A 15,913-nucleotide genomic window follows, 5' to 3' on the forward strand; every position below is an offset into this window, starting at 1 on the left:
CCTAATAAGCACTGCATCAGCACCATCATTCTGTCAAACCATTCTAGAATAAACTGAGAAATAATTGGTTTTTAACTAAAAATGAGCAATGAAAATTGCTTAAGCAGGCTATTACAGCATTAATCAGGTATTATTTCTAAACCAATAATCCTACATTTTATATTTGTAGGACTATACACAATATGCACTCCAAAAGGTCACTTCATGGATGACACTTCTGAACATAAAGACAAGACCAGATTCAAAATAAATTTAAAGTCACATTATATATTATGAGTAAAAATCTAGATGACAAATGAGATTTCTATGTGAGTCTGAATTTTACATACTGGGACACATTAAATAATTTTCTCTATAAACAAAACCAAACCAAACTGACTTTTGTTCATTATAATAAAGAATCTGCAGTAAAACCAGAGGGTAATTCATCCAGTCATATGGTCCTGAAAACGAAGAAGCTGCAATGAGTCAGTGATAGGACAAGTGGGTATTTTGATGAAGTTACTGCACGTGTGGGAGAACAGCCCATCACTTCACTGACATCACTGCTGCTCTTGGGCAGGATGCCTACCTAGGAGGCCTAAATAAAACAGGAAGGTAGAGAATAAACCAGCTGGCGGCAAGAAAGGAAAGCACAACAAATAAGACACACAGATCAAACTGTTGAAAACAATGCCTTAAGAAGGAACAGCACTCAGTGCTTGTGCCACAGAAGGTTCCTGGTGAAAACCAAGCTCTGGAAAATGAGACTACCCACAGAAATCACCTCCAGATAAACATCCCACCAGCTTGGGCACCTGAGTAGCTTCTGCAGCATGACAGCAGGTAATGACACCCCAGCAAAAGGGAGGTAGAACTGAGAAGTTTCTTTTCCTCAGGTTTAAGTACAAATCACAGCTACACACCTTATGTTTCCTCTACAGCAGAAACATCTGCACCTCCTCTCTGGTGGAACTCTGGACAGTGACTCAGTTGATACCAAAACTAACATTTGTGAATGAAAACCACCCAGAATTTCCAACTTCCCCTTCCCTCCCAATATTTAATGCAGAGCCAACATGGCCTCTGATTTCCAGATGTTTAAAAGTTGCTAAGATTAACTCAGATGTGCAGTAGTGATCAATTAATCCACTTGCAAAATAGCCACAGATTCACTGCACTGATTGTCTCCCCAAAGCACTGTATTGTTCCCCACCGAGGAATCCATCAATATTTCCCAACCAGAGCACAAAAAACTCCAAGTACAATATGTGGATTTCTAGACTGCAGACAAAATACCAGATATTGGTCCCTGCTACTGCCACAGTGGAACATCAGCAATGTGGGCACACCCAGAACAGGTGCACAGTGAAGCCAACAGCACACACATCCAGGACCCACTGAATGGGCACAGGGGATCTGCTCTCCACACAAAGCCACTGCAAACTGAGCATCTCTTGGTCTGCCAGCACACACACACAGGCCACCTGAACAGCACATGTGCCCAGCACCTCTTACACACAGATTTGCTGCTTGTATGCTAAAAAACCAGCTGCATCAAGAGCTGGAAAACCCAGAAGGAGGTGTGGTAAATCTGTGCTTGCTGCTTTGTGAGATGGGTGTGCAGCAGCCGTGGCCTCTGCTGGCAGCCTGCTCCAAGGACACTCATTAACAACACCGGGATTGGGAAAGCAGCTCCAGCCGAAGCATGTGGCAGGCACAGCAACATGAGATGAGTCAGCCAAAAAGTTGTTCCAAGGAATGCCAGAGATGCAGCAGGTGAATTCTACATGGCCCCATGCTCCAAGTATGCATCAATAAGACACAGGGTGCTAGAAACTTCACGTGGGAAAATGAAGGTTGTTTCTCTTTAGGAGAGCCACTGGAAGTTACAGGAACAAAACCAAAACAGACATTCACAAGGCAGAGCACCTAAACAACCAGACCTAAAAGGTGTCTCTAGAGTTGATTTTCTTAGCTGTAAAAGCAAACTGGCCAGAACCTAAAATTTTAAAACTGCTTATTAGGAATTGTGGATCTCATGGAGAACCAATTAACACAGGGCAAACTTCCCAAGAAAGAACTCCAGAAACTAGGAAATGGAGTATTACTAAAGATAAAGGCCACATTCCTAAACCACAAAGCAATGCCTAATTCTATTGAGACACAATCCTGTAGCTGTAAAACTTTAACTAAATAAATCTGGAAAACTCAGAGAGAGAAGGAAACTCAAGCATATACTTACATAACCTGAGGTGTAAAAGACAGCTCTATAACTCCAGGAAACACTAAAGGCATCTGAATTAAAAAGGAGCTATAACTGCAGCAAAGAACAACGATAAAAAAATAAAACCACTTTGCAAAAAGGATTTGGCAATCATAATAAAGATTTAATATTACAAAGGGATTGAAGCAGCAAGAGAAAGATGAAATACACAATAAACTTTTCCAAATACACCCCTTGCAAACCAATAATAAAAATCAACAAAGCTATTTTGAAATACAACACTGTGTTTCAACACAGGGAAGTCCCTAAATCGCTTATTCCCACCTCTACACCATGTTTTTGTGCACTTGCAGTCTCATTGCTCCTCAGTACTCCTATCTTTAAGTTGCAGAGAAATTAAACTTTCCTTCCTGCTCATACTTCACAGGTTTCTCTCATCTTTTTCTCTTAACTACACTCACCATTGAGCTGAGTCAGCAGGGCTAAACTTTGCACTTTAGAAAAGTAAACAAAAACAATCTGTGAGTTTGTTTCACTTCTGTCACAGACTACATTGTTACACACACACTAAAGATGCCCACGATGTTTTACTGGCTTTATTCTATAAAGTTACTAGTTTAGATGTGTATGGCTGAAAACCAAGCAGCTGAACTCACACGTCCAGGCACAGAACTGAACTGTGCAGTGAGCATGTGGGTAAAGTACTATTTACACAGCAGTACCATATGATTCAGAGATCACTGAGACCTTTGCTCTACAAAGCCTGCAGCCTAACAACTGAAACATGCCCGTGATTACAACAGTAAGAATTTTCTGATTAATTCAATCATGTCTGACCTCTCTACCTTTGCTCTTCTTTTGAGAGATTTTTATCACCTGACACCACTTAATATATGCATAACTACTATTTTAGAGCTATACTGAACTGTAGTACGTGTAAAAGCCTTGAAGAGGTCAAAAAGAGACTTGCAAGACTTAAAGTTGTTTACAAGGACTATTTATACACAGTTCTAGTGGAGGGGCTATCTCCTAATGCATAGTGAGAGACTGAACAGATATTCGGGGACATCTCATCAATCATCTACCCCAATTAACCTTGAGTTCACCTCGACCTTGGTAACACAGCCACGATGACACACCAAGCAGCAAATGGCCTTCCAACAGCCCAGCACTCCTCCCAGCTGAGCAATATGAAGGTCAAACCGGAGAAGCAACAGGTGCTTTGCATTAGCTTCATCCACAAGTTGTGATCATTAAGGCAATCACATTTCTGCACAGGTGTGACTGAAAACGGTGGATTAACTGCAATACTGCAGAAAGCCTCTCATTGAGCCACTAATATTCTTCTACTATTCTTAAGAGTTTACAGTAACAAACTTTAGAAGTCTTGTCCACCTGTTGCTCAGCTTGTGCTGCTCAAGGGTGGATGAGAGCGAGCACTGCCAGAAGTTCAGGTTTTCCCCGACACCTACGTTAGCTTTCCACACGGGACAGCAATCCGCAACTCCTGCCTACCGGGACCGCTGGAAGGCCTTGTGGAACACCCTGTGTCCACTCGGAAACTTTATTTTTAACAGACGGAGTGGGAGGGGAGTCCAGCCGAGAAGTCCGAGCCCGGAGCGCGGGGCGCTCGCCTCTCAGAGACCCCCTCGACCACCGCTGCCGGGCGGGAGGAGCTCGGCCCGCGCCCCGCCCCGCGCCCCCTTCGCCCCACAGGGCAGGGCCCGCCCGGCCGGGGCGGCGGGAAGGCCCCGCCCGGTGCTCGGTGCGCGGCCCGGGGCTCGCCCCGCACTCACCGCCCGCCGCAGCCGCTGCGCCGCCACCGCCCGCAACATGGTTCCGCCGGCCCGCACAGCGCCGCTCTCGCGAGAGCCGCGCCGGCCCCGCCCCGCCGCCCCATTGGACCGAGCGCCGGGCCAGTGCGCGGCGGCGGCGGCGCGGGCGGAACGGAGCGGAGAGCGCGGAGCGGGGCGCGCTGAGCCCCGCACGGCCCGCACCGCTCGGCTGTCCTGTCCCGCTGTCCTCCCCCGCTCCGCCCGGCACGGTCCGCTGACACCCGTACTGCCGACTGCGTTCCCTCGCACTAATGGCTGTGCCCCCAGCACCGCCCGCTGTCCCCCCGCACCGCTCCCCGGTACAGCCGGCTCTGTTCCGCGGCGGGGCTGGCTGTATCCGCCCGCCCCGCACGGTCCCGGCCGTACTGGAGTGCAAGAGCGGAGTTGCCGCTGCCGTAGGGGGCCCGTCCCGCTCCCGCCGAGCGCCTCGAGGGGAGCGGAGCCCTTCCAGCCTAAACTGACCTGGTACCAGCGCCGGCCTCCCCCGGCCGCCTTTGAGCGGGTCCCCCGCACTGTTTCCGCACAGGGTTACGGCCTTGAAAGAGAAGAAAACATCAGAGAGCAGAGTTATGCCTTCAAAAGCCGGTGCTCCTTGCCAGATCCTATCCTAAGCCAATGAAATGTGCCTTGCGAGGAGAAAGGAGAAGTCTTATTTAATTTACGGCTGTGGAGCCAACAGCAGCCGGGAGACTCCGGCCCCGCCTGTGGCTGCCCGTGCGCTGCCAGATCCCCCGGCCGCGCTCCCCACACCGCGGGCGCAGCAAAGGCAGGACGGATCATGTAGGGACGGAGTGCGGGGCACGCTCGAAAGGCCAGATGTCACCGTGCTTCCCAAATGTCGCGCCCCACCAGCTGTCCAAACCACACCTAAACTTCAAAGACCAGTCAGGTACCATGAGCCCCGGATGGCATCTTCTCACCACGACAGATTTCTGGCTGCCTCACCCACACCCCTGTGCTTGGCCCCAAGCAACATTAGGCAATAGCTCATGAGCTCTGAATAATTTATAGATCTATTTTATTATTATTCTGATTTCCCAGAACCAAGGCATCTTGTGCCTGCCCCTTACATGGCAGCAGGGTGCTCCAGGGACCAGACTGAGACTTGCTGTTTTTCCATGCGTCTGTACTTTTTTCTGGGTGGTAAGGAGAGGGATTTAAAAATCAATGAAGCAAAATGTTTCAGACCAAATTCACTGTGCTGTGCACTATGGCTCTCTGAAAACCTGATGTCCTGGAGAAGCTGGCAGGAGCTGCCACACTGGAGCAACTGGTCCTGCCAGCCCAGGAGCCCCAAGCACACATGGATTTGGGATGGTCCAGGATGGAATTCCCATCCCAGAAATCACAAGATAGTGGGCCACTAATGCAGTTTCTTCCCATCCTGAAGTGGTTTAGAGTGTAAAAAATCCCCAAACATCCCCCCTGCCCCCAGCAATTATGGCCATCGGATTGCTCCTCCAAGAATCAGCAGTGATCTTCAGCACATCAGTGATTCGTTCTGCATTGCTGGGTCGCTGCATAAGAAGGCAAAAGGCAGACAGATCAAAAAGGCTCTTCAACTTTGCCACAGTCTTGGCACAGGATCACCTTTTAAATTTATTCTGCCATGTGATTTTTCACATCAGATGCCAAAAAGTGCTGCTTTACAGCAAATGCTAACCAGGTCCAGCAACTCAAGCATCTAAATGGACCATTTACTTCGTCTCAAATGTCTCTAGAACAGAAGAAAAGCAGCTGTCCTGCATATTACAGCTCCCTGGCCCCAGAGCAGAACCTTAACTCCTCAAGCCCCAAAGGAGGGCTGTGAAGGGAAGAGCTAAAGGAGGTGGCAAACCTCCTTTGGAGCCTGTGCCCGATTATATGGATTAAAGTAGCTCCAGGGCTGCTCTGACTTCTGCCTGGTCTGGCTCCACCCTTCAGTCCCCAAAAAAGGAAGAAAACAAAATGAGTGTTTGGAGCTGCCTGTGCATCGTCTGTCTGTGCAAATGACCAAGTGAATAGAAAAATTGTTTATATAAGGATGAGGGGGGGAATGGTTTTGCAGAAACCACAGTACCCTGGGAGGGGTTTAAAAAGAAGATTAATATTTGCTGTAGCTCTTTATCACCAGTTTGAATAATGGTTAAGGTGAAGTGTAACTCTTCAGAGATGTGGAGTTTTACACATATAGAAATCCCTTCCTGTACCCTAGGTAATCCAACAAATGCAACAGCAAAGGCACAATAAGAACATCCTAGGCAACCTTAATTTGCCCATTATGTCTTTTTAATTGGGGTGTTTTACTCATTAAAAGCATGGCATGTAATTTCATAATCCTATTTTAGGCTCCAAAACTAAGCTTCCAACCTGCACATCTCATGTGGATGAAATCTTTACAACAAACATACACCTAAAAACCCCAAACCAAAATAAACCAAGAATAAACAAGGTGATCTTGTTCAAGTTGGGGCTTTACCGCCTCACACTAAAACAAAAGTGAGCTACTATCAAAATTAACTAAATGCATCATAGCCAATAATAAATTGATCCATTTGTGTGTCTGGCTTCATAGCACACACATCATATTTTCATGAGCAGAGTGATATTGCTGTTCTTCAGGTCAGATTTCAGGGGTAGCATCCCCAATTCAGAGACATGACAGGCTTTTTATTATATTTTCTGTTTATAATTTTGATTCCAATCCTCAGCAACACTTCAGATGCACAAATCCTTATTGAAACTGGCTTGATGCAGATTACAGCTTAAAGCACAAAGGAAGTCTTTATCACTTATGGCCAGTGTTTTAGGAGCTTATAACTGTAATCAGGTAGGGATTATATCAGCATGATCCATACAAGCTGAACCATGGCAAAAAGCTTTTTTCTATTTGACCTTCCCATGACAATAATAGAAATGGAAAACATGCAACAAACAGATGCCACTGAAGAAGAATCACTGTCCGCTACAGGCAGAAGTTAGTACTTTGTATTTTGAAAGAAAAATTAGTCATTAATTAGTGGAAGCAGATCCTTGTATGGTGCATTGTTATCCAGGATTATTTCATTAGGATCTGCTGACCTAATTTCTGCATTGGAAAGAGAATTACATTTTTTCACACTATTGGGATTGGGGAAAAGAAAAAAGTAATAACATAGATTATTCAAACTTTTAAAAATATGGTCGCAAACAAGTAGAGGTACCTGTACTGATAGCTCTACAGATGCCAAATGAACCAAGGACCATTACAAATATGTAATGATGTCTTCCCTGGAATCGGATTTTGGTTTTCTTAAAATACATAATTCCTAATTAAAACATATGGAATCCAGCTAATACAGCCTCATGACTAAGGGATTTAGTGAAGAGCAGGAATTTTTTTTTATTACTGCTATGATGGTCCCCTCTGTCACAGGTCATCCTTAGCTTACTCCTCCTGCAATCACCCTGGGGATAGCTGACTCAGATAAATTAAAAGAGCTTCATTTGGGAAGCTTCCCCAGCACACGAAAGGATTCACCTCCTAATCTGTCAAAATCCAATAACGTTAAAGCAACTGCAACCTGCTGACAGCTCAGCAGGGCCCCCAAACCAATAGACAGGACCCACATCCCAGCACTGGACAGGACTAACACCCACCTTGGAAGCAGCAGCAGCAGAGGTTTCTGCTGCTGAAATATTTTGTGCCCAAGTGCTGTGAGCTCCCAGGGTCCGAGTGGTTCAGCCACCCCAGGATGTTGCCAATGACCCCTCACCCCCTCAGGAGCTGCACACAAGGAGGGACGTGTGTCCCCAGAGCCCTGCCCTCTGCCCCTCATCAGCACTGGCACAAAGGCTCATCTCCACATCTGACATTGAAGGTCCTTGCTAATAGCCCACCACAGGTGTGCTCAGTGCTCTGCTCAGATCACCTTACAGCCACTCACCTGCATGGCTCAGAGCAGCAGCTGCTCTTTCATGAGGCCTTATGGAAACCTTTGGAAAGGGACAACGCCACAAGCCCTGTTTACAAAGTGTAGGACAGAGGAAAGAGCTCCCCCAAAGGTACCCCATAGCAGGGACAACCTTCTAATACTGAGCCTACAAAACCACAGACAGGTATTTTATCTTTTTTATTAACTACTCTCCCTTGCTAATGATTTCCATGTACCAGTTGAGTAAGAAAGGAACCTGGAAGTAACATCAGTCTGCATGTTCCTAAAGAACAAGATCACCCGAGAAGTTCAAGAAACCCTTTCTACCAAGCTCACAGGCAAGATGGGACCCTCATAACTTTCTGAAAGCAAAGGCTCAGGTTACCTTGGAAGGCAACGTGTCCTGCCCAGGAGTGATGGTGGTTTGTGGAGGACAAGAGAAACAGTGCTGTTGAGAAGAGCTCTGCTGCCCTCTCAGTGCAGACCCCTGGATGGGGTTTTATGACCTGCCAAGCTCCTTCTGCCATGAAGCTCACCTTGTTTTTAATGGCAGATATATGTAAAATTCTCTGACAGGTTGTACCAGCAATATTTTTAAAGGGGTAGCTGTGTTTTTTGCCCATTACACTGCTGGTAAGGAATCCAGATGCCACTGTATTGCCACTCACACCAGCCCAAGCCATTCCTGCAGCAGCAGGAACAGTCACTCCAGGGGAAAAGCTCTTCCCCTGCCTCTAAGGACTTTTCAAGGAAAGCTGCTTTTTCCTTTTTTCTTTCTGTTTCAGCTCAGTCAATTGCACTTTTGTGTAAGCACAGAGTTGCAGCAGGCCTTGTTTTCAGTGTTTTGGAACCTGCTTGATTTTTGATATTTTTATTGATGTTTTTATTGTGGAGCCCCTTAGGGAGGAGAACCTTCTGGTGAGTTACCTGCCACTTCTAGCACCTGGTGACAAAGGGTAATGTACCTTCTGCTTGCCCTATCACGAAGTCTAAGATGAAGTCTACAAAGTCTGCAATTTACCCACTGCCTTTAATCCTGCAGATAACAGCATAACAAGATCCACTGTCTGGGGGTTGAACCTAAACTATACACTTAGGTGTCCATTCCAGTGAAAGTAGTTAACAGGCAGGATGTGAGAGCAAGGCAGCCTCTCCTGCACTGGCAGGTGACACCAAAACCAGATGCATCTCTGGAAGAGATGACTGAGGTCAACCATAAATTAACAGGCTCATTTTGAGGGGAAAAAAAGAATGATTCTGTGTCCAATTGCATGGTCTGGTATGAAGGAGACCAGAGGAGATGGGCCAATAAGTCTTTTCTGCACTCATGAACTTTCTGAATCTTTCTTATCCGGAGGGGAAAAATGGCAAGGGCTCCCTTTGCCATGTTACCATGGCTGACTCTTAATCACTAGCAGGGCTGGCAGTAGCTGTTGTGCAACACCACTTTCCCCAGCGCTGGGCCCTGTTCCCCTGCAATGCTCCCAACCCCTGCTGGTCTCAGAAGAATTGAGCCCAAAGCTCCACATAGCAATTCAAATGCATCACCAGACATTAGGCCACCGGGTTAACCACTGTTTAATTTCGTCACATTTGTTTGTGAGTTATGTACGTGCCTTTCTTTTGTCAACATCTCTTTTTAGAAAGGATATTGATTTTGTTTTCAAAGGCTCTCGAAAATAAAATGAATGACTACATTCTAAGGAAGAGTCATTTTCTCAACAGCTGTAAATAATTTATTGTTCGCAACCCACCCAGATCAAAAGATACTTCATCAACTGATGTGGCAAAATCTGGTGCAAGCTGCATTTCTATTATCTCAGATCCAATTAACCATTTGGAGCAGACTAAAACATAACTAGATCAATCCAGAATCAGATTAATATCCAATCCATAATCACATTAATCACAATCTGTCCATAATTAGCCATCAGATAATCCCATTGGACAGGAGGTGACATGCAGTATCCCATTATCTCATTAATTATCTATTTTCAGTATCAGACATTGTGCCCAAACACAAGGAAATGTTTTTTAAAGGAAAATGGATAGGGAATTCTCATTTTGCTACATCTTCCCCATCGAAGATCCCAGTGTCTCAGTCTTGGAGTTTTACAACATTTCTTTGTTTTGTCATATTCTGCTAGGACCAAGGGAGGTTTTTTGAGAGACATCGTCTTTTTAATAAAATATGACCATCTTAGGAAGATGGATAAATAAAACATTTGTTTCATGTGAAGAAGTTTGTGAAAGAAAGAAAACTCTTCATCAAAGGTTTTAATGGTAACATGATAACAATAGCTTTGCAATGCTAAATCTTATTGCAGATGGTTTCTGTCCTTTTTTGTAATGTAAGTGAAATTGCGTTCCATCTGTTTTAATTTTATAATGGACTTAATCCATGGTTGGCTCTGAAAGAATCACCATTTACTGCCTTTGCAATCTGCTGCAACCAAAAAAAAATTTGTTACCATTTCCCCCTTCTAGAGGGAACCTGTACATCTATTTGGGAGCAAACCCCAGAGCTGCTCTGTAGAGAGAGGGGAGCACCCTTGGGCAGGCTCAGCCTGTAGCCAGCAGCCCCTGCCAGCTCTCACACCAAAGCCAACCAGAGCTGCTGCAGAAGAGGCTGGAATCTCTGGCACTGAGTGGAGAGCAAGGAGTGATCGGTGTGACAGGAGAGATCGCACTTGGTTCTGACTAGAAAATGCTTCCAGCACTTCCAAGTTACCTGAACACGGTGGTCCAGAGGTGCCTCCTGGACTGAATTATTCCATCATTTTGTGATGTGCTTTCCCTTACCTTCCCTCAGATGAATCAACAATCAACCTGTTTGTAAAACATGCAGTATCAAGCTGGTTCAATGCCTCAGGGCATTACCTGTAGTAATTTTAAAGCTTTTTGTATATCACATAGAGGAGATGCAGGGCTTTCAACACTTTCCTAGCAAGTAAATTTTTTTTGTTTTTCTACTAAACTGCCTGCGCAGCACTGCTACCCTGCTCCTACCTGCCTTGTTGGGAAGTGAGTCCAGTCCAACCACACCTGCCTGGTGTGAGCACATTGCTCCGTTCAGATACAGGTGTGACTGCAGCACAGCTTTCCATAGGTTTGGAAAAGATTGGTTGGTTCAGCTGTAACTTTACAAATTCCTAAACTGGTGGGAGATTTGGGAGAGCAGACAGGATCCTGCCCTCGAGTGGGAAAAGGGTGATGCAACACAGAGCATCCCTGCCAAGCTGCTGTATTCTTAGACATGTCTCATTCTCCTATCACTCCGACATTTTTGCATTTTATTGTTAACACATGCAGATAGTGACTCACCAGGAACCTGAATTCTGGCTCAGGCTGAAGTCACCCTCCTGTACCCTCTTTTCTGCAGGTGCCCAGGCACGGACCTGTGGTGCCCCACAGTGCTGTAGAGGTTCCCATCACCTATCCCTCGGAGTGACCCCAGTTTGAAGAACCAACCAAACTTTTCCAAATGCCTTCATACCTCTCACCCCCCACCCAGCTCTGCCGCTGGCCAGCGAGCCGCGCTAGCGGCAGGCAGCAGTCAGAGCGCAGCCCCGAGCAGGGTACACAGGCAGGAACACACGGGCTCACCCTGCCCTGAGGATGTCACTGCTGCACCGCCCCTCTGCACCTCCGCACACGCAGGGGCAGGCAGGGATACCAAATCTCCCTTGGTGACATGCGTGCCTGCTGAAGCGGGGGCTTCAAATGCCATCCACCCTCCTTTCCCTGCAGCTATGGTACAAATTTAAGAGCTTGCTTTCAACATTTGGGGCGCTCAAAGGGGTAGCAGGGGCTGTGACCAGGCTGGGAGAGCGGGTCAAATAGTGAGGCACTTTATCCAAAGAGTCCTCTCCCCCTCCCCAGCTTCTGGGGCTTCATACCTGCAGGGTGCCTGACTAGCACAAGAGACAAGTGCTTCAGCTGGAAAACCCATCCCGCCTCCCTCCTCTGAGGAAAACGAGCGCAGCCTGCCTTCCTGAGCCAACATCTAAAGTCATCATGTCCTCCCCGAGCCATATAGGTTGGCAAATGCCTGTCAAATTCCACGTATAAAATTAAAAAGGTGATTACATGGAAGTGAAGGAAAGGACCAAAGCCCTAAGACAGCAGCAATCTCAATGCCCGCATATTTAAGCCTTCCTGGACCTTATGAGACACTCGTGTTGCTGTGCTGCAAAGTCTTTGGGAATTTAACGCTGAGTCAAAGGCCACGGAAGTGCTTTCCCTATTTTTTTGCTAATGCACGGGAAGCCCATGGTGACTGGGGGGAAAGAAGGAAGAGAAAAGAACAGAAGGAAGAAAAAAGCAACAGGAGAGGTCCGGCTGCGGGAACAGCATGGAACCAGGCGCATGAAAATGCGGTAAAATACTATTTTTCTCCTCTAATTTCAACTCGTCACAGGGCTGCTGCCCGGCACGGCCGCCCCGACGATGCGGTCGGTTCTGTTCGGGTCCGTAGGGGCGGCTCTCCCGCACACGGGCCTCAGCAGGGAACTGCTCCGCGGGTGCGCAGCGTCGAGCCGGCGTCCACCGCGCAGCCCCTTCCCGTCTGCCGCGGAGGTGCGCCTGTGCGCAGCGCCGGAACTGTCCCGCCGAGCCCGCCCGCGGGCACCTGCCAGCGGCACGCCGAAACGCGGGGGAAAGAACAACGAAATAAAATGCAAAAGAGAAGAGAAAGAGAAGGAAGAGAGAAATCAAAGGAGAAAAAATTAGGCGAACTAAAAGTCAAGAAGAATAACAGGGAAAACAGAGGAGGGGAAAAAGCTACAATGCATCTCCTCCTCGGGCTGCCGATGCCGCCGTTCCCCGAGCGCGCAGGGCCGAGGCGCAGTACGGCGGGCGGGGCAGAGGGTCCCGGAGCGCGGGGCGCGGAGGAGCTTCTCCCGCGGGGCGCGGGGCCGCGCGTCCCGTCAGTGCCGGCGTCGTGCGGCTCCGGGCCGGGTCCCGCGGGGCGTGCGCCCCGCTCCGCGCCCGCCGCGCGCCCATTGTTCGGCAGCGCCAATCCGCGGGCTCTCCCCGCGGCCGCCAATCGCCTCCGGGGGCCGCGCGGTGAGGTCAGCGCCTCTGCGCGCTGACATCACGGCGCGGCCCGGCGGGGCGGGCCCGGGGGGGCGGGCGCGGCCCCCGCCCCGCGCCGCGCGGGTAGTGGTGGAGCGGCGGCTCCGCATCCCGCATCGCTGCCGGTGCGCAGGGGGCCGCCCGCATGGTGGACATCCTCCTCCCGCGGCCGCTCCCGGGCGCCATGGGGGAGCCCTCCAAGAGTAAGTGCGCGCAGCGCAGCGGAACGCGGGGCCGGGGCGGGCGGGCGTGCGCGGGACCCTGCGGGTCGAGCTCCTCGCCGCCGCTGCCGTCGGGCGGACCGGCGGCCCCGGGCGCGCTGACAGCGCCGGGAAGGGCTGCGGCCCCTCGGAGGGCGCGGGCGACTGCGGGCTCGGCCCGTGTCAACTCCGGTGCCGCTATTCCCGTTCGTGCCCGGCGCTTCTCGGCCCCTCTGTCCTTTCTGCTGTCCGCGCCGCTGAGCTCATTTCTTTCGACTGTTTCCATTTCTTTCTCTGCTGCCCTCTGCTCTTCCTTTATTTCTTTCTTTCTTTGGTCGTGTTACCGTTTTTCTTTCTTTATTTCTTTCGTGTTTGTTTGTCTTTTTTTGAAATTCTCTCTTCGTTTAAAAAAATTATTTTCTTTCTGTTCTTGTTTAGTTTTATTTCTCTTTCTATCTCTTTGATTCCATGTCTCTTACTGTTTTCATTTGTCCATGTTCCCATTTTAATCGTCTCTGGGTTTTCGATGCTTTTGTATCTCCTTCCGTCATTCTGTTTTAATTTCTTTTTCCTTCTTTCTTTCCTTTCTTCTTTCTTTGTTTCTTTCCTTATTTCTTTCAAGTTTTCCTCAACCGTTGTTTTAATGGTTTTGTATCTCTGCTTTTATATTCCTTTTCCAAAATTCTGCTTTTACGTCTCTGTCTTTCTGCATTTATTTGCCTTGCTCAAGCTTCTGTCTTTTTTTTCTTTCTCTCTTTCTTTTTTTTTTCCCCTTTTTCCTGGCCGTATTAATTTGTCTCCTTTCATGTTTCCATCCTTTCCAGTCCGTGTGTCTGTCTTTATTTCTCTTTCTTCCTCTTTTGGAAAAAAAAAATAAACCAAAAAAATCAGAATAAGAAACAAGGATGAAGTGTAAAAAAGAAAAAGTGCTTTTCCCTCATTGCTGACCTCTGCTCTGGCACACTGCTGGCTCTGACCGTACCCCGCTCGCTCCCGGCAGGGCGGCCGGGGCTGGCCCTGTGCGCGGGCTGCGGGGGCCGCATCCAGGACCCCTTCCTGCTGCGGGTGTCGCCGGACCTGGAGTGGCACGTCGCCTGCCTCAAGTGCGCCGAGTGCGGGCAGCCCCTGGACGAGACCTGCACATGCTTCCTGCGCGACGGCAAGGCCTACTGCAAACGGGATTACAGCAGGTGACCCCGAACGCGCCGGCGCTCGTTAGAAAAAAAAATAACCTAGACCCGAAAAAGCACTAAAGCCCCTTAAACTCCCCGAATTTCCCCCAACGAAAGCCCGACTCTGGCACCGCCTGGAGCCGCCCCGACTGTGCGGCCGCGGGCCCTGACGGCGTCGCGTCCCCGCAGGCTCTTCGGCATCAAGTGCGCCCAGTGCCGGGCGGCGTTCAGCAGCAGCGACCTGGTGATGCGCGCCCGCGACCACGTCTACCACCTGGAGTGCTTCCGCTGCGCCGCCTGCGGCCGCCAGCTCCTGCCCGGCGACCAGTTCTGCCTGCGGGAGCGCGACCTGCTCTGCCGCGCCGACCACGGGCCGCCCCCCGACGGCGCCGCAGCCCGCGGACCGCGCAGCCCCGCGCTGCCGCCGGCCGCCGCCGCGCACCTCGCAGGTACCGGCTCCCCGGCGGGGCGGGCGGCGGGGCGGGGAGGGTGTCGGGAGGGCTGCGGCGGGCGAGCGGGCGGCGGCGCTGACGGTGCGCGCCCTCCCCGCCCGTCGCAGAGCCGGTGCCCGGGCGGCCGCCCGCCCCGCGGCCGCCGGCGCACAAGGCGGCGGAGAAGACCACCCGCGTGCGGACGGTGCTGAACGAGAAGCAGCTGCACACGCTGCGGACCTGCTACGCCGCCAACCCGCGCCCCGACGCCCTGATGAAGGAGCAGCTAGTGGAAATGACGGGGCTCAGTCCCCGCGTCATCCGCGTCTGGTTCCAGAACAAGCGCTGCAAGGACAAGAAAAAGTCCATTCTCATGAAGCAGCTCCAGCAGCAGCAGCACAGCGACAAGACGGTGAGCGCCCGTCCTCTCCGGCGGGGAGGGAGATGTGGGTGGGGGGCTCGGGCGGCGGTCGCGCTGAATCCCCGTGTGCCCGCAGAGCCTGCAGGGCCTCACCGGGACTCCGCTCGTGGCCGGCAGCCCCATCCGCCACGAGAGCGCCGTGCAGGGCACCGCCGTGGAGGTCCAGACCTACCAGCCGCCCTGGAAGGCGCTCAGCGAGTTCGCCCTGCAAAGCGACCTGGAGCAGCCCGCCGCCTTCCAGCAGCTGGTGAGCCGCGCCGGGCCGTCCGCCGGGCCGCAGGGGACGGGCAGATGCCGGCCCGCCGGGCCCGGCTGCTGAGGGAGGGGGACGGGGCAGGGGGCGACCTTGCCAGGCCCTCACAGACGCTGCTCCCCCAGGTCTCCTTCTCCGAGTCCGGCTCCTTGGGCACCTCCTCCGGCAGCGACGTGACCTCGCTGTCCTCCCAGCTCCCCGACACCCCCAACAGCATGGTACCCAGCCCGGCCGAGACGTGAAGCGGCCGGTCCGCCCCGCCGCGGGACCTCCGCATGCCTGCGCTCCCTGCATGAGACACCCGGCCCCGGGCCGCTCCCAGAGCGCCGGACAAACGCCTTTGTTTTTTAATTATTCTTATTTAAAAACAAACAAAAAATATGTTACTGTCGGCCAAAAAAGCACCGGGATCCTCGCTGCCTTCAC

The 15,913-nt window shown here is 50.6% G+C and overlaps 2 protein-coding genes across 2 annotated transcripts in view; one reads left to right on the top strand and one right to left on the bottom strand.

Moving 5' to 3' along the window:
• The window catches only part of ETFA (electron transfer flavoprotein subunit alpha), a 29,606-nt gene extending 25,525 nt beyond the window's left edge, over window positions 1–4,081 (bottom strand). Inside the window, exon 1 of the mRNA XM_059482595.1 lies at window positions 4,003–4,081. Coding sequence (XP_059338578.1) covers window positions 4,003–4,041 — 39 coding nt within the window. The 5' untranslated portion in view covers window positions 4,042–4,081. The remainder of the gene's footprint in view (window positions 1–4,002) is intronic.
• A 9,074-nt stretch (window positions 4,082–13,155) lies between these two features.
• ISL2 (ISL LIM homeobox 2) lies at window positions 13,156–15,729 on the top strand. The gene is made up of 6 exons (XM_059482025.1): window positions 13,156–13,213; window positions 14,211–14,400; window positions 14,572–14,831; window positions 14,942–15,225; window positions 15,311–15,481; window positions 15,613–15,729. Exons 1-6 carry the CDS (start codon window positions 13,156–13,158, stop codon window positions 15,727–15,729), a joined length of 1,080 nt encoding a protein of 359 aa, XP_059338008.1.
• Window positions 15,730–15,913: the final 184 nt, after the last annotated feature.

Source organism: Ammospiza nelsoni, chromosome 14, assembly GCF_027579445.1.
Source record: "Ammospiza nelsoni isolate bAmmNel1 chromosome 14, bAmmNel1.pri, whole genome shotgun sequence".
Taxonomy (NCBI): Eukaryota; Metazoa; Chordata; class Aves; order Passeriformes; family Passerellidae; genus Ammospiza; species Ammospiza nelsoni.

Excerpts from the sequence above, each read along its gene's own strand:
- ISL2 (XM_059482025.1), top strand. The coding sequence starts at position 13,156 with ATGGTGGACATCCTCCTCCCGCGGCCGCTCCCGGGCGCCATGGGGGAG. Across the intron at positions 13,214-14,210 it reads CATGGGGGAGCCCTCCAAGA|GGCGGCCGGGGCTGGCCCTG; the intron begins GTAAGTGCGCGC and ends CGCTCCCGGCAG. Across the intron at positions 14,401-14,571 it reads TGCAAACGGGATTACAGCAG|GCTCTTCGGCATCAAGTGCG; the intron begins GTGACCCCGAAC and ends GCGTCCCCGCAG.